Here is a 27760-nt window from a genome sequence, read left to right as displayed (position 1 = left end):
AGCGCCTCAGTCAGACACTTCAGCCCAGGCCTGAAACCAAAAGATCACATTTCCGTAGGCCTGCAATTCATCATGGGAAAGATAACAACAGACTGATCAAGAAATTTCAACCGGTGACCAAAGATAATAGGGATTTTGAGTTCATTTCCATTTGAGGTTTTGAGGCCTTGCTACATTTAAATGCCCACTTAAGAAATTCTGAGGAAGTTACAAAATTCATTACATCTTTAAATAAAAAAATAATAGAAAAAAAGGATTTTTCTTCAAATGTGGGAAGGAACACAATTTTAAAAGCAAGTAGTAATGGCTTGATTTTTAAAAGAAGATGAATAACTAAAACATTTTTTAACATCATGACACTTTTTTATCCTCTTAGAATCACTGTATGCTGCCCAAGCACAGACACCAGATTTAATGTTCGAAAGATTTTTTAAATGTACTAGAGCAATTATAACCTTCTGCTTAAAACAGCAGAGATACAGGTTTAATATTTGGGTTCAAACCCCATACTTAGCAGAAATTCCCTCTATATCTTTAAGACACTCATTTACCTTTCTGGAAAGCCCACTTCACATTTCCTCCTGACAAAGGCAGTGGATAATGACATGATCAAACCCGTGAGAACAGCCCAGTGGAACAGAATTGCAGCATCCCTCCTACAGACTTAGAAAAACAAAAGGACCAGACTGATCCTTTGTTTTACTGACTTGATGAATCAATAAAAATTGATTATTTAATATTGCCATACAGTGTGTATCCTTAAATGGACACCATCTTCTCTCAAATATAAACAAGTTTTGCTTGGTTTTCTACAAAGGCAGGAAAACTGCACACTATTAGAAGGTGTCTAATCCTCCCATCTGCTGTTTCCTTAGAAAAATATTTACTTTTTAACATCTGTACTGCATTTCCACAGTTCAAACACACAAATAGCTCCTGGAATGTACACAGTATTTAGCAAATTTTTAACTAAGTTTTCTTAGTAATTGTATAGTTTTCCCTTGACAAAGAGAGGATCAGACTTTTTCAGAAGGATTACCTCTGCTCAACTCATTTCAAGCAGCTCTTGAATAAAATAGTCCATTAGTTCATGAAAAGAAAAAACTCCAGGGAACTGCTGGGAAAGGAAGAGAAAAGAACAGAGTGCCACAGTAATTAGGTTTTCTGATTGTCCCTTATCCTCCAGAATGCAGGTACACACACACACGTGTCCCTCTTCCCCTTAGGTAAAGCATTTAGAGGAGCTCATTGCACATTTTTCCCTGGGAATCAGTGTTGCAGAGATTAAAGTTGTAACCAGGCCGTCATTTCCCAAAAAGATATTAAAAGATATTACTTCCTTATAGCACTATTGCTCTCGCTACCCAGCAGTGAAAGGGCAGCTCTCCCCACTTTGCAAGCATTTAAATAGCTTAGTTTCTAAGGAATTCTAAGTAAGGAATTTTAGTTCCTTAAAATTCAGTTTCCCAACCTTTCCAGGGTCCCATGGCTGATGCTGGGAAACCAAAGGATCTCCACAGACCAGAAATCACTGCCTGGGTGTGCAGGCAGCCGGGGAGCAACAGAGCCAGCGACTGTACTTACCAGGGGTCAGGGAAAGGACTGGTAGGAATGAGGATGAGAAGCAGGGAGAACTGGAGGGGGTTACAATTGTTCACTGGCAATTGCTGACCAGAGGAAAATCTCTTTTGATCTAGACCTAGCACAGTAGAGTATACAGAGCATCCCAGGGTCATACCAATTCACAGGAGGGCAGACCATCACCAGGACTGACAGCACCATACAGCTTCTTTGTGGCTTTACACTACCTGGCTCAGAGGGAGCACGGCCTTCACACTCTTCTCCCATTGCTCCATCTGTCTGCTCTGCACTTACACCAAAAGCATTCAGGTAATCTGCAGGTCTCCAGCCAAACTGACTAAACTGCCAACCGAGATGTCAATGAATACAGTTCTGGTGATACTTCTCTGTGTTTTGTCACCCTCTCATTTCAAATCGGCTTGAGACCACCAAGAAACAGTTGGTCATCATCAGAAACATCATCAGGTCACTACCTGTCTGGCATGAATCAGTGACCTTCAATTATGCGTACACAGCAGACAGTATGACTGGAAAAATCAGGAGACGTCAGAAGAATGTGTTGCAGCCTCTATGAACTCTCCGATTCTCCTTGTTAAAGGGCGCATATTTTGAAAACTGGCTTTTCCCACAGATCTATTGTGATTTTCCAAAAATAATGTCTTGCAATATCCTTAAATTGTTACATTCCAATTGTTGTTGTTATTATGGATTACAAATTAAATTCTGGCCTTTCATCAGCTGAGGGGGCTTAGTTTCAACCCTTAGTTTAGTTGAACACCATGAAAGATTCCTTCATCTACATATCATCATTTAAAACAGACTGGCAGGTTAAGAACTGAAATATAACATGACAGAAAAACAACTCTTACTTGAATAATGATTTGCATATCAGATTATTAAATGAAAATCTATCAAACTATCATTTATTGAAGTAAACAAACAGTCTATCTGCCCTGTTTCTGGAAACATTTTGCCTAAGGGAAAAATTTAAACCTGGGCAGATAATCAGGATAAGGTATTTGAACACTTAAATCCTGCTGGAGTCTTCAAAGTAGGTGTTAAGTGGTGCATTAAATTTGTGCTGTTTCTTCTGAGCAGGGTGAATTTGCTCTTCTGTAAATAGTAGGAAAAGCATTTTACAATAATTTGAATCCATGAATAAATGTAATATATTAAAATTTCTAAAGTACGACCACAAAATATTTTTGTACATAAGCCAAATGAGTGGAATATCCAGGACTGAAATTACTTGACTGACCAAAGAAAGATAATATATAATTAAAATGACATCTGCAGCACTAACCGATGGGATGAGAGAAAGTGACATCACAGATCTCATATAAGCTGCAAGCGTATTATTAGATCTAAACCTGGCTGTAAAATTACTATCTGCCCATGGGATTATCTTTAGGCATTCAGAGCCATTGTTTCATTTACTGATAGTACAGGGATGATAACAGGCTGACTTTGCTTGTCACATTGTTTTTCTGGCCTTTCTTTATTCTTCGTTCACGTTAGCTGCAGATGAGAGGAAGACAAGCTTCAGCTGAATCACTTTCGTGGAGCTTTTCATTGTTTTACAGTTTGCTCCAAAGGCTTTTTCTGCCCCCCCCCCCCCCCCCCCCCCCCTTTTTTTTTCCACCACAGAAAAAAAACAAAAGCATTTTTAATGGTGGTAAAATCAATGAGGAGTAAAAGATACACACAATGTAACGTCTAGGAATGTGGCCACCCAATGAATACCTATTGGCCTAATGGAGCACAGGGTGACCATAAGATTTTTATTATAGCTCCCACTATTAGCACAAAGAACCAGTAGCTACTGGTAATATCTTGGCCTCGTTAAAATTCAGTGCCAAAACTCTGACTGACTTCAGTGGGTACATTTCATCATTTGAGACCTAGGACATGGGACATAATTCTCCTTCAATGTGAGGCTATCTGGGACACCTAATCTCTACAGATTACATTTCTGCATTAAATTGGACACAGCTGCATTTTGATCTCTTTCACATACCATTTTTATGTTCCTGGCAAATTATGAAGTTGCCTATACTTGTAACAAGACTCATGTGCCACCAACCTAAAATAGTCAAAATTCTAAGACCGCATAAAGAGACAGGCAGTGAAAAGGGAGGGGAGCTGGGGAAAGGAAGCTCCAAACTTTCCAGTCACTTTTGAAAGCCATGCTAAGGGGACTTAATGCACTCTCATATGTCAATTTTGCAAACTAGGCAAAAGTCCAGGAGAGGAGCAGGCGGGACCACAGCCAGTCATGGACTTGTGCATACGCTGCTACAGCAAACATGGACCTTGTACTTTCCTCCACACTGCCTTGATACTGGGCAGCTCCTGCCATGCGTTATCTCTTACAGCATCTCCCAACATCCCTTCCAATATAACCTTAAATCCCTGCTCCACCAACCACTGAAACCTGAAAACAGGCTGCATATGCAGAAAATGCTGCCTGTTGCTCGTCGCTACCCTCTTGCTTTTCTTTGTGTTTTCTCCTAACCATACCCATCTGCTGTGCTTTATCTCAGTTTGCAGTTTGAGTGAGTGACTGTCTCCAGTACAGTGAAGGATTTAGCCCGTGATTGATGCCCTCAGTACTACTGCCACAGGAAAACATTGCATTTTATTAATGGTAGTTAATACATTAACTACTTTTAATCCACACTAGATTGTTTCATTATCCCTTTTATCCTTCACTGATACACAGAATAGACTTTTCATACAGACCCCTTCAGTATAAATCTTTCCTTCAAAACTATCCATACACACAGCCACACCAACATGCCATTAAAAGCTTACACTGGATTTGCGCACTAGAAATGAGGTGTCTGCAAGCAGCTTAAATACACCACCCTGTTAGAAAATATTCCTCCAGCACTCAGCCTGGGCCAAGAAGCATGTTTATGAATCATGAATTGTTTGCAGCCAGTCAGTGGTACTTACAACCTTTTGCATGTAAAGAAGGATGGAAACACAGACCTAAAGGCAAGTGAGGGCAAAGACTCATAAAGATGGGTTAGAGGAAAAACAAGCAGCATGTGGTGACAAAGCACAACAAATACAGAAGTGAGACTTCACTGCAGAAAAAGTCAAAGAAAAAGAGCAGAACGTGCAACACAGCAAAGAGCTTCAGTATCTTTGAAAATCAATTTGATTTTTAAATGTGTTCTGGATATAATGTAGGGTAAACTGAAATCTGTTTTTTTCCTGAAAGTTGACAGCTGTGGGGCTAAGATGTGAGAAAAAGCTGAGAAGATCCATTCTCACCTGTGCTGTTACCCCCTCAGAATTGCTCGTCTCAAAGTGGTAAGAAACATCTCTTATATTTCAATATTAGCAGCTTCTTAATGTGTATGTTGTAGTGTGTTTCATGTCAATTGTTATGCAAAACTTGTCACAGTTACCTTTAAAATGGAATTCTCATTGATATTTGTTTCTCCCTACACATCCATAATTAAGTGGTTAACATATTTTTAGGGATATTACGTGCAGTCTGCAGTAAAGAATGGTCCAAAAGGACATGTAGACCTAAAGAACGTTTTTATCACAGAAATGAAGCATGTACCTATGTTCCAAATGCTTCTTATATCAAAAATAGAAGACTTTCATAAAAATTCATGTGCTTTCAGATACTTCATAAAATGATTAAAACAAAACAAAAAATCCTAGAACTGCTGTATGTCCAGATGAGAAATACATGGGTCACAAACAATTTGGTAATAATACATACTCATTAGTTTGCATCCTTCAGTTAGAATTTATTACCTTTCTCTTTAGCCATCTCAATGTCGAGTGTCTGCTCTTAACCAGACATTCAGATTCTTTCCCTTCTCCAAAGCAGTAGGAACTGTCACAGGACTATGTAAAACCTACTAGCTGCTAGATGACTGGGTTGAAACACTTAGCGGGGCTCCCCTTTTTCTGGTCATTAAGGAAAAGTAGCATAGACAAAATACCTGACTTCAAGATGCAAAAAAAATTCTACAGGGTGAAGCCTTCCTTCTCGGTCTAGAAACTGGGTTAGAAAGTCATCCCAGATGTAACATTTTGTGCATCCTTATTCAAACAGAAAAACTATCAGAAGCAGTCTTTCTTGTAATACATTAACAATTCTTCATCAATACCAAGCCTGGTTGATGGTACCTAAAGCTAAAAATGAATAAAATCTTCACTAAATTGCTTTGAATGTTCAAACAGACCAAGTTTCCTTTTTCAACTGAAGCTTATGCCACTTCCAGGTTTTATTTTCCTCAAAACATTTGCTTATCCATATATTTATCACAGAAATGGCCTTACCTCAGCTGCATCTTGCTGGTCTCTGAAGACAATTGCATTTTTTATGGTTTGGATAAAAAATCCATTCAGTTCCTTTTGTTTCTTGTTTGGCAAAATCCGGAGCAATGGAATCATTATGAATGGGAAAGAAACTGTAAGAGATTTTAAAGAAGAAAACACAGAATCAGACTGTAAAAGCATATTATATCCCCCTCCTTTCATTAATATTATAAAATTCATCAAATGGGATGTGCTACTTCTGTGAAACCTGCTTTTTCCTTTCTCTCTCCCTCTTCTTCTTCCACCCCTGTACGCTGATAAAGGATTTTCTTTAGAAATTCCATGTTGGCCATGACTGCCCTGCCAGACAGCTGCCCTCCAAGCTTGCTTCCACAATGCTTCAGGATTTCAGTTCAGCTTCTTGATGCCACAGAGCCACCACAACAAAGGGGAGAATTATTTTCCCTGCCTACTTACATACAGAAGGTGGGGATCTTGAACTAGCCTAGCAGCTTATGGCACTGATCCATGAAATTGTGTAGTAGTCATTTTCTCACTTACAGTTCTCCGATATTCAGGATATTGGTTTGCTATTTTATTTTGCTTCTCTAAACAGGCCACAGACTCTGGAAGTGGGATGTTATCACAAGGATGGTCTCCAGTCCATAGCCTTGATAGTCAGGAACTAGAAACCTGAGTGAAGTCTTGCATCTTAATAAATGCCTTGTTAACTTATGGACAATTTAAGACCAACAAATGATCCATTGGAAAAAACCTGTGTTGCCAACAGGGCAACACAGTGTGGAAATTCAGGCCACATAACGTACCAGCAGAAAGATCGACCAAGGAATCCAACCCCAAACCCTACAGAAACTTTCTTTAGTGAAGGACATTGTCTTAGACATACAGGGGCACATTTCTGTTTTTTCAGAAATCAGTCACAATTCACACTTTGCAATCAGGTTAAACATTAACCCCAGGACATTTTGGATACACAACTCCAGAAGGAAACTGTTCATGTACTGCTAGTACAGGTGCAATCTGTAATGCCAGCAGGATCAGATGGGCACAGGAAACTTTGCCACTGTGCCACCTGACGCTACTGTGAGCAGGTCTAGATAGCAAGTTGGTAAAACCTCAGCAGCCTCAATTATGCTGTGGCTTCCTCAGCTACAATTCTCACTATCCTTGCATTAACAATGCCACCAACGCTGTGAAGCCTTAGCTTTCATGCCCTAGAACTAAATGGCTTTATACCCCATTCTTGTATTCCCTATCTATTCACCTGAAAATAAATGCGTTCCCTTAATCACAGCCTGTGCTAGAACTTATCATCTTTATCCTTTCTAGCCATCAGCCAGGCTGCTGCTGCTATTCAAATAAAATAAAAAGTAAAATATAAAGTATAATATACTATCTGCTTATACTTCTTCACCTCTTTTCTTTAGTGGGTTATTAGCCCACTGTTGTTTATGGGTGGGATCTCAATCTTTACCATGCAAACTGAGTACACAAAAACTTTACCCTCAGGGAAGGGCAGCTATTCTGTTTCAATGCAGAAGTTAAAAGTTTCTACAGTTAAAAGAGATACCATAGAAACTACAGGTCCCAGAAACCTTCCACGCAGATCAGCCTGGAGCATTGTCTTCCCAGACTTTCAGTTTCTGGAGGAAGTTGCATTAATGGTGACAAGAGCTGTAGAGCATATGGTGGAAACCTCAAGGGTATAGTTGACCTGTAGGTTGCATTCTGAACACCTCCGAAAGAAAGCCTGCTATACATCTTCCTGCTTCAGCATGTTTTGGAGTTTGAGAGTGACTTCTAGAAAATTACCATAAAGAAGTAAACAAAAGTAGACTATACTCACGGATTAGAATGAGGAGGGGCTTAAACAAAGACATTTCAAAGAATGTTCTGCAATTCTTAACAAAGGGGTCATCAGGATTCTTCTGAGAATCCACCTCCGTACCAAAAGCTACGCTACCAACGACATCCAAGGTAAAGCAATTGTAACACCTGCATTGAGTTAAAGAATGATAAATCATTAGCTACAGATTACATATCCATTAACATCTTGCTTTTACAAACATCAAATAACATTAATTTTTGCCTCTGATTTTCTTTTTGCTTTCAGATTTGAGCTTTGCCAATAGATGTTCCCACAATTCTGACAAATGGTGGTGCTTAATAATGATCACCTTCTCTCCACCTACAAAGCAAACACATTTTCATATAGCTCAATAATTCCACTAAAAATTTATAAAAAATAAACAATTTCATTTATTATTACCTAGAAATCAAACGCAACAAGTCAGAGATTCATAAGCATTTTCTTAGCATGCATCCTAATAGGAGATCATTCCTTTCTCATTTTAAACTGCAGAGGCCACATCTACTACCAGTCTAACCTACACTCTCAGTGTTAAGAAGTGCTTAAGTAAAATTCCCCTTTTAAGGATTTCCTCTGTCTTCTTTTCTAATGTAAAATCATGGTCAAAAACAAGAGGAACTGACACCATGTGAAATCTGTATCTCTGCAGAGGAGCAGCAGATGCTTTGAGAACTACAAATGATCTGTTGACCATGATCTAGAAAATTCAGAACGTACTGAGTCTCTCCCTGCATACCTGACCATCTACCCGGTTGTCTCACCATCTTTATTTCTAATAGGCATTAGCAGCTATATTTAGTTTTGAGATAAATGGACTGAGAATGTAAAATACCCTAGAAATGTGATTCTTCTAATCTGTGGTCAAGTTTGCAGTCACTGTTCTTCTAGGTTCCCTTGCAAAAGACTAATATAAAATTCTCTGGTGTTTTAACCTGAATGAGCATGCATTAAGAGAAGGACAGCATTCAGGCCCAGTACAACCTGTATATATATTGTGATCTTTGGGCATTGTCATTCTCATGACACCAGAGCAGATTTGGAAGATAGTAACAGTACTGAAAAGCTACGTAACTTCTTTCAGCGTTCAACTCTTAGACACACACACACAAAAGCTTTATTAGAAGTTGAAATGTTAAGAGGGGACACTGCAATGAAACAATAATTTCAGAAGCACTCAAATATCCACTTCTTCAAGGTACTGAAAAAGCTTAAGAACTAAATTTTGAGTTGTTGGTGAAACACAAAATACCATAAGACAACTAAAGTACAAGTCAACAGGAGGCTGCAGTTAGGGTATTTACACCCCAAGAATAGCTCCCAAGCAAAATCTGGGAAACTGCAGTGCAATGAGAATCACATTTTTATATGCCAAACCTGCTGAAATGGTAGTATGATAAAACAACTGGAAGACCATACTCTGAGATGGTCAAGATCATTCATTTCTACTTTCAAAAGGTCTTTTCCAAAGTGCCTCTTCAGAGGTGAAACCCTATCGTGGATCAATAGCTAAAAGACCAGGCAAAGAAAAAGTACTAATGGAAAAAAGGAAAAAGCCTGGAAGGACTCAAAAGGTCAATTTTCATCAGAGCACTAGGCTAAGCGTAATGTATCTCAAGGTTTCATAGCATCTCTTCAGATGTTTAATAAAGAGATCTCTGTGCACACATATACACTTCTGTATGTAATTGAAAATAGATGGTGAATTGTTGCTAAATATCTATTTCTTTACATGAAACAAATTATTATTTGCACTGCTCCGGTTTGGGGGAAATCACAAAGAACTTCAGAAGGCACTGGCCAACCTAGCAAATGAAGTGTACGCAAAATAGTATCTATTAGAAAGAATGTGTTTGAACTACTCATATGCCATGCAGGGTTCTAGAAGAAATGCATCTGCTGAGAGAAGGGCCTAGCCAGTGTTGTGAACAGTTCACTGAAGACCTCTGATGAAAGAGAAACAAAAAAGATAATAGGATATTAAATACATAACAAATGGGAAAAGCACAGTATGGAAAGTATTTGTGTCATTTTATAAATCAATGGTGCATTCTCATCTGGAGTACTGACCCTGTCGTTTCACAAGAGGCTATCATGCCATTAGAGGGGGTTAGGAGGAATGTGGTGAGAATGATTAAGTGTTCAAAAAAACTCATATAAAAAAAAAGCAAGGGTGATGGGCTAGAGGGATTTGATACTAGATCAATTCCTGTATTTATACATTATTGGCAGACTGTGGAGAGCAGACTGGACAGGGACTGATGCAGCTTTCCTTTCTGCTTCCCGCTGTTAAAACTTCATTAAACAACAGCTAGAAATACATTAGATGTTTTTCCAAAATTACTTTTCAAGTATGCAATGGCTGCCCCTAGGAAGAAAAGGCATCTATCAGATACATCCTCTATTAAGCTATGATCTCCACTTATAAAAATGAAGGAGGAAAAAAATCTTCTTTTATACAGCAAGCACATATTTAGAATAACTGCTGCTATTGACTTTTTTTTTTTGTTTTGTTTAAATCTGCTACTAATTTCTGGCATGTTGAACATACCTCTGGATATCAAAAGCTTTGCCAGAATCTGCATAGACTTTCAAGTTGCACAGCAGGACGTCACAGGCCTGGTTTACTAGCGGTGTCATCTAGAAAGGAACACATTGTACTGTGAAAAACATTAAAATGTAAAAAAAAATAATCAATTATTCTGAAATAGTTTTATCCAGTAGATGGGAGGGAGCTCTCAGGATCCTCTGCAGATGTGGTCAGGCACTTTTGCACAGGTAAGATGAAATGTTGGGACTGTCTGCTAAAAATAAACCTACACTTTATAGGGATGCCCTTCTCCAGCTCTGGGCCTAAACACAAGAGGCCCTGTCACTTACCTGACCTTTTGTTCTTGCCCACCTATGCAAGAGTGGTCAATCAAAGTCATCCCCCTCTCTTTTTAATCATTCCCTATTCCAACTGATAATTTATCACAATTCATATTTACAGTACATTACATTTAGGTTACATACGCTCCAGGGCAGAAAGAATAATATTTTCCATAGTCCCAAAGTCCTGTAAAGATATTAGCATCAGAGCCCCAGCATTTCCATCCTGCTGTCTCTCAGTTTGAGGCATTTAACATTGTCCTGATTTGAGTGACACAGGACTAATTTCTCTTTCAGTAATTTTACTTTTCAGTAAAGTGTCTTCTAATGCTTGGGAAAACTGTACTTTTAGACGACTCTAGTGTCTGAATTTGTGAAAATATTTACTTTACAGCCAGCTGTGGCATGTAGGTTTCAAGTTCTCAGCATTTTCGTACTAGCCAGGTGTGGGGACAAGGAGGAGCGAGATCTGGGCACTTGACCCAAGCTGCCCAACAGGACTATTTCATACCATGAACATCACACTCAATATAAATTAGAAAGTTTGCTGAGGAGTTCCCTCTCTCCTATGATGGCTGCAATCCTGAGAACTTCCTGCCCTGGTGCTGGACCCCTGAGGTCTTCTCTTCCTCCCAAAGCTGTAGCACTCACAGTGTCTGACATTTGCTGTCCACTGCTGGAAGTGCACAGCTTCCAGCTGATAGAATGGGCCGAGTACAATCCTTGTATATTTTATATATCAATATTGGTTCTTTAGTGTTATTAATGTTAATTATCTAGTCTTATTCTATTAAATCTGTTTATATTTCAGTCCTCATGTTTCCTTGTTTTTTCCCAATTCCCTTCCTGGGTAGGGAGGGGTCGTTGGGTGATAGAATAATTGCCTAAACAACCTTAAATTGTTGTGGGTTCCTCAAACCATAACAAACACGTACATTAGAAAAGCACCATGTATACCACTACAAGTTGCTGCAGGCAAACTGCTATTGCTACCTGAGGAAAGGGATTTCTGGAGAGGTGGTGCCATTAAATGGACATTCACATGAATTTTTTCAGCTAATGGTTCTTCCAGTCACTGACACATGATGGTCAGGCCAGACTTACCCGCAGCCTAGTTTAGCTAACAGTGCAATAGTCTCCCCTTTACCGCTTCACGGAAACCATGACATAGGCAACCGTCAAGACCTCATTGAAGTCTCTCTCTCTCTTTAAGTTTTTACACATGAGAGGCATCAGGCACTTGCCTTGATTACACCTACTAGGGGGGCAGAGAAAGGGTGTAGCAAGAATTCAGCCATGACCCTAAAGGCATTATCTGCTATGGCTTTTTCTCCATATAGACTGCCGAGAGACCCTATAGCCTACAATTTAACACCACAGTCTTGCCTCAACAATTATATCAAGCATCAGCAGACACACACACAGAAACCTGCCTTTCCTTCCTGAACAACCTCCTTCAGCATACGGATGTCGTCAAACACGAGAACAGACTTGTCCTACTCCTCTGCCATTCTTGTTACCAAAAAAGACTTACTGCAGCCTCTCGGCACACTCTGAGAGCTATACAGCCTGCCCAGCCAAGTCCATTTTGCTTGGCACTTCTATCTCTGTGAAACTGGCATAACACTTTGTGCACAGGCACACTGCCATCCTAACACATGGGCAAGACTATACACAGTCAAAAGGCCAACGTGGGAGCATCCAATATGTTTTCCAAAGGCAGAAGTCTGAGTCAAGAATGTGTCTAGCTGCTCTTGGGGTCCTGGTACCTACATGGGACAGAGCAGGTTGTCGCTGTTTCAGTTCAAAGCCAGATTGATTTGGGTGATTTGGGCTTCACCATAGCCTCACAAGACAATTCTGAAACCACATTAGTGTTCAGTAAAAGTAGTTGGTGTGCATTTGAGAGGTGAACACCACGTTATGTGGCAGTTTTCTTCCCCTTTTGGCTTTCTAAAGAAGGTCCCCTGCAGTGAGCTTCTTCTCAAATGGTTCAACAAAATTAACATATTTCTGTTCAACAGATTGAATCAGGGTGAAATGCTTTATAAACTCTGGGTCCAGCCCCTCCAATGAACTGAACCAGTCAAGGAGAACAAAATGAAAATCCGTATTTTAACAGGTATGATGTTTCCTAAACAGATGGCGATCATTTCAGATTTTTCTTTTATTGCCTTATTTTCTCTTTTATTCTTCATCACACCACTAGACCTGCAACCACCCAGCTGGTTGCTATTGCTTTCCAACAGCTGGCAGAGATGGCAAGGGCATGTATGCCTGGCCAGGGCATCTCACAGCACCTCTGCACTTTCCACATTCCACCAGCCTTTCAAAATACCATTGCAATTCATTTCTAGCCACAAAATATTTTTATTAGTAAATCTAACCAGGAAAATGGGGAGGGGGGCACATGGATTTGATTTATTGTTAGTGTGATAGGATAGAGTCATGCAATTATTTGCATATAAAAGCTATGGGGGATATCTACTTAGGAATCCTGGGTTTGGGCTTTTATTCCCCTGAGGGACATAAATTAGTCCAAGATTGCTAACTAAAAAGACCACAGACTGAAACATTCTCAAGTCTCTTAACACTTTAAACACTTTGTTCAATTGTCAAGAAAAATAAAGTTGTGTTGGGGGAGGTGAACTATACCAAACTTTGAAAACTGGCACAGAACAGACATGTTGATCTGCACTGCCTTGGGTATCACTAACTTCCTATACATTCTCATTTGCCAGTCAGAACATAAAAGCTGCATAACCTGCATGAGATTCAGTTCTTGGTGGGTAAACAAACCCCAGCTGCTCTGTGTTCAGATTGGCTGAGAGTAACAGGATGAAGAAAAATCTAAACAATATGGTCCCTGTAAATATTTGATCTGCCAGTTATCTAATAGCAAGAGTAGCCCAGAGTCCAAATTTCTTGCTTTCTGCCAAAGAAGAGCATTTGGGGTTAGGGTTTTCATGATGCCAGGGGCTTTGCCATATAAATCCTGCCAATATGCTATTTGGCACATAACAACAATTAGTTTCTGATTCTGCATACGCACAGTGCATGGGGACGTTTGCGCTGTTCAAAGGCATCAGAGTCACGTTCCTCTAGTTAGATGTGGTCATCAGTATTCACTATTACTTGTTAGCACCCAAACTATAATATAGAAGTCTGGATCATATTCACTGTAGACAGACATACTGGAGACTTTACTGTTCACATACAGTATGCAGAAGTTGTGTTGGGCCTCTCATCCCACAAATGGGATGAGATATAAAGGAGGGAGAAGGAAAAAAGATAGATCCTTAACGTAAAAATTGCTTCTGTATCAGATTTCAAGTCCCTGACTAAAACCAAGAAAAGAGCGGAGTGTCTGGAAGGTGTTTGCGGGAGGATTTGTTTCCATCATCTTACAGTGGGGCCCTGCTATTCATGGGCACAACTTAACAAAGTGAGCAACTCAACCAGACACTGACTTGTGTGTCAAGGATATACACATTTCACATATCAGCTTAGTGATCACGTTAGTGATTTGCTTTGTCTCAAGTGAGCACACGTGCTTTAGCAATTTCCAGAGACCCTTCCAAAATGCCTCTGATCAACGCACACAAGCAGAGTAAGAGCAAATCAAGGAAACCTCAACGGTTGGTCTGTCAGATCTTATGTCCTAGTGGGACCTGGAAGACCTACATGCCTGAGAGTGACACTGGAGGACTTCCTGCACTGTTCTGCTATGTTATTACAAGTTCTGCTTTGTGTTTCCGTTCGTTTGAAAGAAAATGCCTTAACACAAACTCCACTTTGCAGGTTATTTAGGATAATGCTACATTATGCTGTGGACTCTTCTTTAATTTTTCCATTCTGTTTTGTTTTAATGGTTGGTTAATGGAGGAGAGGATTACCGGCATACTGATAGGAGATGACAAGACTACTGCAGCACCATCAGAATAAATAAAAATCAATAGGTTTTCTGCTGGTGTTGGCTGTAAAAGAAAGCAAAGCTATTTATCAAGTCTGACAAGGGGTCCAGAACTGCAGGATCATCACAGGCACCACGGCAAGAAGAAGAGGAACAAAATAAGAAATACTAAATAGGGAATCAAGATTGGTAAAGCAAGATCACTAATATATCACCTTGTTTCAATACATAATAACCGAGAAGAGCATGACAGGAACATCAGGAAATGCACCTTTTACTTAAGGGCCTCCAGGTATTTTATTTCACCAATTCTTCATGAATTACATCTTGGATCAACTTTCAGTGGTCAGTATTATTCCGATTTAACAGAAAAAAGTAGTTTCTGCACAGAGAATTTAAGTAGTTTCTGCCAGGTCACCCACAGGCAGTCAATGGCAGAGCTGGAAGTGAAACTTCTTGGGTCTCCTGCCTCCTATCTCTCATTTCTTGTTCTTAGGGCTCCCATAGTAATGGCACTACGAGGTCCATTCAGGGGTGTCACTGGAAAGAGCTTATTATAAGATCAGCTACTAACTCAAGTGGCATCTCATGTTGGATGCTACCAAATCTTACTGCAGGATCAAGCTTACAAGTCCATTGATTTATGCTATGCTCACCACTATAGTATTTGAATTTAATGTTATCTGGAGCCAAACCTTCCTTCAGTGGAGTGGACTGCTTTACTCATCTTTACATACTCATTAGAAAAAGAAAATTAAAAAGGGAGAGCACACAACATATATAAATTCATAAAAGCAACAGTGAAATAGTGCACGGCTTTAAAAAGAAGTTAAAGAGACAGAAAGAGAAAGCTGGAGAAGATGCTAGAAAATCTTGAAAAATCTTAGGGGAAAAACTCTCTGCATATAAGCAGCAATCACTGCCCTGACTGCCCAACAGCTCTATAACCTCTAGCCTCAGTTAATCGCTTGTACCTTTGCAAACTTCAAAATTTCTGGGATCAACTTTTCCTCATTTGGTGATTGGCTCTTGGAGATTTTTGCCAAACTAAGGGGAAATTCCTCAAGTATAGTGAACTTCTCAGTGACACTACACCGCTTCCGTGGAGAGACAAGGGCAAAGTACACCCCTGTACCCAGCCACAGCAGCTAGATGCCTCTGTGGGGCATCACAGTCAAACCTTTGCAACATACGTTAGCTCTGTCTTGGGTTTTGTCCTCCAGCAGCCAGGTCAAAGTGTCTTCTTGTTATTGCTAGTGCCGAAGCTCTCCTTTAGCCTGGTAGTAGATTCTTGTGTTTCTGAAATGGAGATATCAGGAACCTGTGCTCAACTCCCCATCCCCCTGTGCATCTTTTATCTGAAGTGATTGCTACGGGGAGCACAAGGAATTGTTAACATTTATTGCTCTGTCACAGGATAATAGCTCCCTGTTCTCTCAGAGCATCTGGACAGACAAGTCGATGTTCAGACTGGGACTAAGGACTGTGGTGCTCGAGGGGAACCACTCTCCAAAGCTATCTTGGGAGGTCTGCAGTCTCTCCAGCATCACTGGGGAGTTTGCATAGGGAAACGAAGGCCATGCAGACATCCAGAGTAAACAGAGAGGAAGACTTTGGTGTGGGGTTTTGTCAGAGTTCAGATCTCTGTGGCAAAGGAATCAATATCTTTAGGGAAGAAATGAGGAATGTGTCCACTAGTATTTACAAATATGTATAAAACAACATATCCAGGTTCTTATGCAATAAATCAGTACCAAAACTAGCTTATTTGTAACTCCTTTGAGGTAAAGAGGAAGAGTTTATTATAAACAGGATGTCTTCTACATAACTCTGAATACTCTGCAGTATGGCCAATACTCGAACATGGTATTTTTATTTCCATGGTGCTATAGATGTTCTGAGAGAGTACTAAATATGGGAGAGTTAAAAAGTGAGATCATAATTAATGAGCATTGATTTCCTTTGAGAAGTGTTGGTATGCCTTCTAAATTAAGCAACAGCAAGAGAAGCACATGGGCAAGGACTTAAGTTGCATTAACTTCAAATCCCAGGACCATTCATGTATTTGGATAGAAAATGAAATGCAAAGCTGAGGAGTGCATCCATCCAAAAGAGGTTCTTAATCTCACATGGACTTACTGCAAGTGTCTCTCTGTGTAGGACAGACGGTTTTCTGGTGAAGATATGGGAAAGAGGAACAAAGTTGGGCCTTTCAGAGACATTCCCCACTCTCGTTTTCGCACTTTCTGTAGACTGGGAGGAGAAAGTGACCATTTCAAGGTCACCCTCACAATCACACCCCTTCCACAGAGTTTGGAAGAGGCAGCATAGGAAAAGCCGATTATCAGGCTAAAAATAAAGACCTCAGTTTTTGCTTGTAAGACAGCTACCATGCACTAGCCAGCTCTCCATTTTACTTCCTACCACTACTCTCCTCCAGCGTTGCAGCTCCACCACCAAGCAGTGCACAGTGAGCACCATGACTTCTCCTACCTCGGTTTAATTGGTCAAACCCTGCAAACCCATGCCTGCCTAGCCCCAAAGCGTGATGCCCAGGTCCTCCACCTGCTCGCCCTCACCACTCTCCTCCGTCAAGTCTGCTCGGCTTGTGCTGGCAGAGGTGGCTCTCCGCAAACTGAGGGGAGTGTGGCTTTACCTGCAGTAAGGCAGATTAATTTCCACCAGGAAAATGCAAAACTCTCCTCTCCCCACAATGCCATGAGCAACTAATCGTTTGCATATTTAAGCATCCTTAGCCTTGCTAAAATTTCGCGATGGAACTGGTGACAGAGCAAATGTCGGGGCGCATAACCAATAGCGTTGTCAGTCGTGATTAATCAGCATCTCCGCCAGGCTGGCGGCCAATTAGAATTTACCATAATAAGGAGGTGACAGCCGGTGTTGCTAAGCGACCGCTGTCTATAGAGCTGGGAGAGCCAGACACATTTAGATGTTACTGTGGATTTCGACAGCGGCATGTCAAAACAACACAAGCGTCTGCCCAGTGGAAAATTTTACAACCCAGGACTGGGCACCAGAGTGAGGCATGGCTCGCTTTCAGAATAAAATACAGAAAGGAAGAGGTGGTTTTTGGTGGTGGTTGTTGTTTCCCCCCCCTCCCCGCCCCCTTCCCCCTTGAAAGATGACTTTAGGCAGTCAATCATTTATCTGTGTTTAATTAAGAGATATCGTGCCACTGGAATAGGACTTTGGTACCCGGTAATGGGTTCCCATAGCTAAGTAAATGGTGAGACATTCATAGTAAATTAGCAGCAGGTCAGCATGGAGACATTTATTTTCAGTCAGAGGTATTTATCTGGCAATGACATTCTGTTCCAGTGACTTATTTTATTATATGAAAGGATTAAAGAATAAAAGGAGGAGGGGGGAAGGAGATGGAGAAATGAAAATAGACTGACAGCAGTTCCTGTGTTAACGTGAGAGCTGCTGACTCTGCAAATCACGAAAAGCTATGTTCCAACTGGGAGCAATAACCTTTCCTGTACTTTAGCTTACTCCTAACAGGGCCGGGGAAAGGAAGGTGTAAGGCTCCTTTTTGAGTTTGCTACACTTTTATGGACAAACTGTTTTATATAAAGACAGATGATCATATTCTCAGATGAGCTATTCTGATTTTCACCAATCTCTGACCTGGACCACACTATATGTATGCTCAACTGCACATGTTCTTCAGGTCTAAATAACCTGGCACAAAGTAGCAGTTTTTTACCTGTTCTTAATCTAGAGCTATATAAAGTAGGTGCTTGCAGGAAAGAAAACTATTATATCTTCTAAATTAGGAATGCAATATAGCCTATATCTTACCTCTTTCAGTTTGGTATCGCTGAAGGCTGGGGCCAGGAGGCTCCGGACGTACTTCCATCTCTCATCACGAAGACAAAGGATGCTGTCAAGCATTGGCTTGGAAATCAAGTTCGGCTTCTAAGACAAAAGAAAACATGATTTAGTTTTCAGACAAATGCAACTAGAGCTACTCAAGACTCTGGAACTTGGAAAGACTGGCTATGAATGGTGTTGCACTGCTGTCCCACCACGAGAGAGGTTCAAATCAGTCCCAAACACAAAGCTAAACATGGATGAGGCTAGAGAAAATTTTCTCTTTTGCTGCATGCACTTCCTCTTGGACTTGCAAAAAATCCCTGGGCCAGTCCAGTAGCTCCTTGCTCAGGCTGTTCTGGTTCTGTCATTCCTGGTGTTCTCCTGTGATTGCCAGTTCTCCTTTGCTGAACCCTGGCTTCTTTCCTCCCTTTCTAAGGTGACTAGGAAGAGGACCTGTCAACACTCCCTCTCCGTGAGACATGAGTGCCAACGCACCGCACGTGGGTGTCAGTGGGGGACACGATTTCTGGTGACAGCTGGTATGTCAGACTGTTACATGCATTTTAAAAGTCTTCAGAAAATATGTTGATTAGAAAGCCAGTCCCAGTCCTTACTCCATCTATAAGGAACACCCTCACTAAGAAGTTGTGGCCTGGGACTCTTACAGCTTCAGCAGTTAGTCAAACGTAGTAGTTTAAAGCACTGCCCCATGAAGATCTGTACCAAGATGACTGCTATGGATTTGCTAAACTTTAATCCCCAACACCAGCTAAAAAATCCCTATCCAGACAATAGTCATATTCATCAAGGAGTAAAAGGATAAAAACGGTGAAAGAGGAAGCATGTCAGAAAACAACGCAATTATGCCTGGAAGAAGCATCAGGCGATGTCCAGCCCCATAGCAGAATCTACTACAACTTATACTATTGCCACAGGATGTTTCCTAATTGTTCTTGAAGGCCTCCAATAATGGAGATTCAATAATCTCCCCACGTAAACTCTTCCAGTGCTGGACTACTCTTACCATGGTAGCACCATCTCTCCTGCTGGAACTTCGGTCTTTAGTCCTTGTGCTATCACAGGCATAGAAAAGAGGTTATTCTCTCCCTCTTTGCAGCACCCCATATATACAGAAGGCTATAATAACCACTAATCATATTACTGCCATCTACCCCAAATAACACCAATTCACTCAGTACATATTTACCAGGCATGTTATCTGGGATGGTTTGTTCAGTCTTGTTGCTGTCCCTCTGCATAGTGTTGTTGATTTACATCTTTATCAATGTATAGTTCTTGTGACTTGACATGGTACTCCAGCCAAGGAGGGTATTTTTTCATGTGTTCTGCAGGCTATATTTCTCTCTATTCACCCCAAAATACTACATAACACAGATGACAATGTCGACTCATGTTCTGGCTTGTGATTCCCTGCAACTCTCAGACTTTTTTCTGAATAATTACTCCCTAGGAATATATTCCCCAGCCTTAATCATTAAAGTTGGTTACTCCTAAGAGTCATGTACAGAACATGTCCTTGTTGAACTGTGACCATTCTTTTTATGATTACTTCTCCAACTGATCAAGAGAACTTTGAATTGTAGCCCTTTCTTTCATACTGTCTTTCATCCTTACCAGCTTAGTGCCTTCTATATAAATTGTTACCGCACTCAGTGCCATCATCTAATCCATTAACGAAAGTACAGAATAGCACTTGCAAAGAAGCCACCTCTGGGATCCTCTTCATGCTTCCCTTCTGACAATGGACTGTTCCCAGATGCTTTCCAAGTCATCTTCAATCAGTATTTCAGGTATTGTACAGCAGTGTCCTCCAGACAAACCATCCTAAAATTGGTGGCCGGGGGTGGAAGGTGTAGACTTCTGTAGATACCAGGCTGCATAGAGACACTTCTTTGTGCATGTGAGATCTACTAGCACCCAGGCCCCTGCCTACCAGCCCAGGGTAGCAGTGGCAGTACTGTCTCCCCTGTTATCAATAGTTGCAGTATCCACTTTACTGGGAAAGACCCAAACAAACCAAAGACACTTTGGCCATCTGTTCATCCCTTTCTCCCTCTAACATTTTCTTTCAGTCTTGCTTTCATTACTAATGTACATGAAAAACGAGTTCTTACCACCTGTTACACACCTGGATACTTTAATCTCATTTTTGCCTCAAGAATTCTGATTTTTTTGTCCCTATATGCTACTTTTTTATCTGTGTTCTTGGAAATCTGACCTACTTCCCACTCTGTAAAAAATCATCTTCTCTTCAGGGGCCATGAAGAGCTGACAATTTAGCTACTCTGGTCTTCTACTGCACATCCTTAACTTTCCTCCTTACTGGAAGAGTTTGCACTTAATATCTTCTCTTTAAGGAGCTGCCAGCTCTCCTTAACACCTTTTTCCTTTACACATGTCAGAATCTCACTACATTGCATAAGCCTGTAAAATGCAGAAGCCTATTTTATATTGCAAACAGACTAATGGGATAGTTTTACATTCTCGGCAACACCACCCAGGGTAGTAAACTAATGTCACTGAGCTGACACTACAGACCAGTTTTGAGCAAAGATGAGCTATTTTCAAATAGAAGAGTACGTAGCATGATTTTTAGCTGAAGGAAGAGACTGACTCAGGTATTTTCATTGGTGACTACTGTAAGATAAAATATGGACACATTTTGAAGGTATACATAGACTATCCTATTTTGTGCAATAACAAGGAAGATTTGGGACATACTATCAAAGCTGAAATTGTTTGGACTGTTTTCTCTGAGTATCCTCTTTAAATAAATGATCTGTTTTCTAACTTGTCAGTAGGTATCTGTTCTGAGGATCAGAAGCACAGCTAGAGAGACCATCACTCACTGCAGCTCTGCCTTTTTTGTTACAGATACTCAAAGGCATAGTAGCATCAGAAGAAAGAGGCTCCAGACAACTGGAAAAGAGCATCATCCTTGGAGAAAGTACTGCATACTAGCCTCTGCTCCACAGTTCTTATGTGCTGCTAGGGAAGTCCTTTACACTAAATCTTGACTCAGCTGGTCACCAAATAAGTATTCCTTATACCTTTAGTCTTCAGTTTCAAGCCCCGAGGCCCAGATTGCAGAGCTCCTGAGCGCTCACTAATGCCACTGAAATAAACAACAGGGAATGCGCCTTGATCACATGTAATGCATTAGTCCAAGAAATCAGGTCATTGAACAGAGCCCCCAAATTAGAAAACACTCTCGGACCTGTGCTTCAACCACCAGCCTTCACTCCTCATTTATAAAGTGGAGATACCACATCACCTCCTCAGAACTGCTAATGCAGCATTAACATTTCTGAGGCACTCAGAAACTACAGTGAAAAGAAATGACTGATTTTGTCTTCCAAGCAAGGTTTTGTACAGGGAAAAAAAAAAAAGAAGGAAAAAAATATAGGGCAACACTTGGGAAAGTATTTTGCATCCACTCCTAAATTGAAGGCTGCCCGATCTGTGCACTCTGTAAGACAAATCTCCTCTAGAAGACAAGGCTCCACTTAGATAACAACAGATGCGATATAAATCTGACTGCATTTGCCTTGAAAGCAAAATCCCCTCCTAAAGCCAAACATTCACCCTAAAAAATGCTCCTAATTGCATAAAGACCGTATATAGCTCATTCACAGAGCGGGGCCCAGTCACTGAACAAAAAGCCTGTTAACTATAATGCTATAACTACAACACTAACCACAGCATTGCCTTTTTAGCACTCTATGTCAGCAATGATCCCCTGACATATTTTTTGGTGTGTATAGTATTATATACATATAAATGCCGCAAGGAAGGAAAGACAATTTTAGTCATAAATTATTTTACTCTGTCTCTTTAAACCGAGTACACAAAAACGTGTTTGTGTTTATTGGAATAGCATCAGCGTGACTGACAGCATGTAGCAGATTTCATTTATCAGGTTTTCCTTATCGTTTCTGCAAACACTTTCCTCCTAATTGTATAACCTATGTTACAGGTTCATATAGCAGGAATGAAAATGGATTTGGTATGAGAATGAGCCTGAAGTTTCTTAGTGAAAGATGAAGTGTCACCTCTCTCCAAATGGACGAAGTACTAGCTGTATCTGAGAATTCTTGAGCCTATAAAAATCACTAAAAAAATTACCATGGGGGGCAGCTGTAATATTTTCAGGGGTGGGATTTTGGTTTTTAGGTGGGGAAGGAGGTTGTTTTTAAGTCAAACGCAATCAGACTCATATTCCATCTAGCATTATCTAAATACTCAAGAACTGCTCTGCGCTTCCTTCTCCTGTGCAATCAACCATTTCTGACCACGGTACAGTAATGCTGCATGAAAACTACTGGCAGCATGGTAATCTGCTGCAGCATACCTGCAAGCGGTACAGAGTTCCTACAATAACAGACATGCCATGAAAAACAACAAAGAATATTGGAGGGATTTGCTTCCACAAATCCTTTAAAACACCAGTGCTTTTAAAACAGAAAAAAAAATAAAAATGTTTGCAGATGAGCAGCATATTTGCAATTGATGCAAGAATTCCCTACCCATTAAGCTGTTCCTTAGGCTGACCCTTCAGACCCAGTCATTGGCTTGTTTGTCCCTGAGTCAATTTGGCTTGCTGTGTATTACTAAATAATTCAGGTAAGTGACTCTTCTCTGGCTTTGAGGCCAAGTGGTACAGAACACCTCCTGTCCCTGAGGTTAAATCACTTTCCCAAAGAGAATGGCCATATTCAAACTGCTTACGGTCATGGTGTATGTTCACCCCCTGAACTGTGCCCAGACCATGCCTTGGGGACAAATAATCAATACAGGACAAAACCATGCTAAGAAGCATGTCAATATGGACATCTGTAGGACCAACTCATGCACTAATAACCTGTCCCTGATTTATTCTCAAGTACAACTGTAGCCTTGTGTGATTCATAAATCATTCGCTCCTTTTCCGAGTTTGTCACTGGCAGGCTAGACTGAACCTCTGGCAGGCAGCAATGACTGCCTGGAGCAGAAGGAAGGATAGCAGCACCACAGTGTTCCCTCAGAAACCTTCTTCCTTTTGCAGAAAAATGAAGGATGAACGTTTGCAACCAGCAGAGAAAGTTAATGCACTCACGCACTCTTAAAATATCCTGAATAGACCTTTAAAAACCTACTAGTTCCAAAACCTATAATATAAAACATTTACCTCCATAGAATCAGCTGCTAATCTACTCCACGTGCTTTGACAACATAGCAAGAAATGAAACTCTATAAAGCAGGATCTCAGAAACTTTGTTATCTTAAACTTAGATTTAATCATAACCTAGTGCTAACAAAACCAATCAAAAAAGATTTACTTCTGCTGGAGCCAATCCTCAGTGCTGAAAGCCTGGCGAGATTCAAACAAGTAACTAAGCTCTAGAGCACCCAAAATCCCAAATCCTAACAGCAATTCCAACACTAATTCTGGAATACCTAGCAAACACCATTTGCCTTCATGTAAAGCCTCAGCTTTTTTCTAGCCCTGCAGGCTTTGCAGGACCCAGCTGTAACTGGAACCCCATGCCCACACTCCCCTGAACTCTAGCCATAGTCTCAATCCTACAACCCATGCTACCAAAAGCCATTTGCCCCTCTCACCTCCACCTTTTCTTCTGTGCCCGTGGACGTTGCAGTATACAGCTCTGAGTTCCCTCCACCCTCAACCTTTTTCTTCTCTGAGGAAATTTTTGGAGTATGTTCCCAATGCGGGGGTCATCCTTTTCCCAGCCCTCAGGCATGCCATGCAGTATCTGTGATAGCTCTAGGGGGAACAGATCTGGACTTTCTCTCCCTGGGTGACCTCCAGAAGTCATGAGCAGGCAGCAGCACTGGCACATCAGTGGATTAATTTGTTCACTGTCTTATTTTCAAAGAGGATTGCTGTCCTTGACTTGCTAAAAGTGCAATTGTGATTAGGTATTGCCTATTAGGTACTGCTTAAGAAACTGCATTTTTAAATTGAACTTAATGAAATGAAATTTAATGAAAAACCAGAGAGAAAGTTTGTAGCATTAAGACAAGACTATGTCCCCATCCCTCACACAGGAATTATTCATAAAATCTTTCCATAAGATCACTTGTTCAACCCTGCTTGTACCACCTGATTGACAGGTCATCACCACCAGTTCAGCCAGCAGGTGGAACCAGTACACCCATGAACCGCTCAGATGGTATTTCATCCAGCCAGTGGCAGTGGCATGACACTTACGGATCAACATAACACTTCCTATTAAAAAAAGTAAAAGAAAAGGACCCCTGAAATATCTCCCAGAATACATCTTACCAAGCCTGCAGTAAGTGCATCATGAAAGTGGGAAGGCAGAAGACGCGTCCATATATTAGTTTTAAAAAATTCCCTGATACAGTATATTGCTTCAAACCTGCTTGGTGTTTTGTAAGAGGAAGTCATGCTCACAGTCACCCTGCATTCATGACATTCAAAGACACATTATGTAGTGGCTTCTGGTTGAAGAAGGAGAGCACTGCATTGCATGTTATTATAAACAAAACAGAGTTGGTTTATGTCATATACCCTGTCGTTCTTTATCATTACCATCTAGCAGGCTCTTACTTACACAGATGTTTTAGCCACATCTCTTCAAAATGTGTATCACTCTTTTCTTTGCAAATCATCATCACGCTGGAGCAAGAGTCAACTCCTTACCCAAAGGTCACAGCCTTCATAGAGGACAAAAGCCTGGCATAGCCCTCTGAGCACCGTGGCGCAGTGTGGGAGACCACTGGGCCTGTCCCACACCTTTGGTCTGCCTGTGGGGGGCTCCCACCCGTATAACAACAGAGACAACCTCTGCATGCAGGTGTTGTCTCTCCCAAAGCAGGCTTGCACTTCATTTGCCTTTCCAAAACTCCATATCCAAATCCTCAGATGCCACACACCCCACACTGCTGCTCCCAGGTGTCTGAAGTCAGTCCTTCCTTGACCGTTAAAACTGTTCACACACATTTCTTCACAAACACTTTCCCCAAAACCCTCCCATTAATCCTGTTGATAGTCTATTACACTTTTTTCCCCTCTGTAAAAGACCGTTTAAAACAGGTTTGATTTTAGTATCTATGATTTAGGAGGTGTTCTTATGGCTGCAGAGGGAAAAAGAAAATCACCAAGCTCACTCCGAAAAGCTTATGTTGCTTTGCAATATCATAAAAGTGTCTAGTAAAAGTTTTTAGTTTAATTTGAAACCAACATGCTTACAGAGAAGGGGAGAAAATATCCATGCATTGTCTATTTCATTAAGCTTTTAGGTTCTCCTTGGTCATTTAGATATGTCAAAAGTGTGTTACAAGGTAGAATTGGTTTCATTGATTACAGCAATTGTCTTCCACTCTACTGAATAGATCGGGCTATACAAAAAGGCATCTCCAAGCCCATTCCTTTGTTGTTGAGTCAGGATCTTCAGCAACTGACTAATGGCTACTGTTCATCATTACTCATTGGAAAAATGGCACAGCCAACACTAGCTTACAAGTAAATACTGGCTTTTTTCCTCTGTGGCAAGCAGCCTGGAAACATCTGTTCTTGTCTTTGCAAACATTCTCTTAAGTCATGGTTTTGTCAATAGAAACCAAAGCGAGTCATTGCAATGAGGTAAATATAACCATTCATAAATGCTAAAATAAACACATATGGCCTCCTGCAGTCTGACCCAGACTGATGCAAGTCACACATCATTCCATTTGTTTGTGTAAGCAAGATCAAAATTAAGTCCACGCCTTCATCGGTTGCATATGGTGGTCAGTTTGCATATTTGGGATCAAAACGATCAAACCAAAGAAAAAAGTATTTACCGTTAATTAATTTGGAGTTTTGGTATTACAAACAAATTCAAATTGAACTAGAGAACCTGTGCTCTATATGCAGTTTCTGCTGTGCTGAGAAGCGGTTTTTAAACACAATGTTTAAATCTACTTTCCAGCTGACGTAACTGGACTTTTTAATGTTGGATAAGGTCATAAGACTATTACAAGCCTCTCTGTTTATGCTCAGTTTTCCTAGAGGAAAAGTTGAGGACCAGAAGGTTCCTTTTACGGATTGCAAGGAGAATTTGGAGAAAAACAGTCCACTATAATTTTTGCTACAGATATATTCCCATTTGTTCAATTATTGGCGTACATAGGAATGGCAGGCAATGTCCATAAGAACTTGGGTTCAACCTTTCTGTTATACAGGAACATCTTATTCCATAATCTGCTCATTCAGAGACATCTCTGCAACACCCTTGGAAATTCCGGAGAAGACCAAGAGAGTTAGTAAGTACTACCCAGCCTTCTACTGCCTGTCCTCTAGGCTGCTGACCCCTGTCATAATCCTGACCCAAATGTCATGGGTATGCAGTTAGATACCTCAGAAGAGGATTCATCAAAGCTGAGCACAGAACTGTCCAAGCTGCTATGACAGCAACGCAGGAAGTGTTCCACACTTCCCTACGGCTTCGCCACCTCCCTTCTCATGGACATCATAACACAATGAGCTCCAGAAGAGAGGGCACTACAGCTGCGATCAGGGATTACTCCTTTTCTTTCAACTGAAAAGTGAAGGAAGTCATGGTGGTAACTGCCTTTCATAGGGACTGAATTCAATGGGGAAAAAAATTGTAATTCCTTCCTGTGGATAAGGATGGGAAGAAAAGTAAGGAAATAAGAATAATGAAGAAGGAAAGAACTATCACAGCAGGAGTACAGGTTAGGGGAAGATTCAGGGAGGGATGCTCCTAAACCTTCCTGTCCTTTCCAGGGAATACTTAGGACTGAACTGAGACTGGACTTAGAGCATTCATTACCCTTGTAAAAAGGGCTTCAGTCCCAGTTCCTCTCCAAGGTCTGTTTATACAACACTATCATGAGATAAAGACAGATGAGTAATATTTTGCAGTACTATCTGAAACCTTGGCCTCCATGATCAGCAATATTTTGTAGTAGTATCTGAAACCTTGGCCTCCCTGATCCATGTGACAGCCCTATTAGGCTGCAGAGATTCACTAACTTCTTTACCATGAATGCCAGGGACTGCATGGAATGTGGAGTAGCTTCAACATATAAGGCTGCAAGTACATCTTCCCCAAGAATTGCCAATAGGTTGCTAGGTAGGGCACTTCCCAGAAAGATGAGATGAGCACTTTGGAATGATTTCCAGGAGAAAAACGTGTGAAAGACTTTTTCTTTCACTCTGGGCAGCTCCTCTGTTCACTGGGGGGTGTATTGATGAGGCCCAGTTCCATCCCCTTCTCTTCTGAATCAAAGGAACGTCTTTGCTGCTGCTACGTTTCCTTCAGAGCCTGAATCACCAGTTAGTTTCAAAAGTACCTGTGAGGTCCCTCTCCTCTTGAAACATATTC

General features: G+C 40.9%; 1 protein-coding gene across 1 annotated transcript in view; it reads right to left on the bottom strand.

Moving 5' to 3' along the window:
- Positions 1-27760, bottom strand: part of TBXAS1 (thromboxane A synthase 1) — a 233858-nt gene that overhangs the window by 86195 nt on the left and 119903 nt on the right. Inside the window, exons 5-8 of the mRNA XM_074166688.1 lie at positions 18369-18485; positions 10311-10399; positions 7739-7887; positions 5893-6023 (exon numbers count right to left, since the gene is read on the bottom strand). Of these exons, the coding sequence (XP_074022789.1) occupies positions 5893-6023; positions 7739-7887; positions 10311-10399; positions 18369-18485 (486 nt within the window). The remainder of the gene's footprint in view (positions 1-5892; positions 6024-7738; positions 7888-10310; positions 10400-18368; positions 18486-27760) is intronic.

This window comes from Numenius arquata, chromosome 2 (assembly GCF_964106895.1).
Source record: "Numenius arquata chromosome 2, bNumArq3.hap1.1, whole genome shotgun sequence".
Classification (NCBI taxonomy): domain Eukaryota; kingdom Metazoa; phylum Chordata; class Aves; order Charadriiformes; family Scolopacidae; genus Numenius; species Numenius arquata.
Note: the sequence above shows the minus strand (reverse complement) of the source record. Positions and strands in the feature narration are given on the sequence as shown.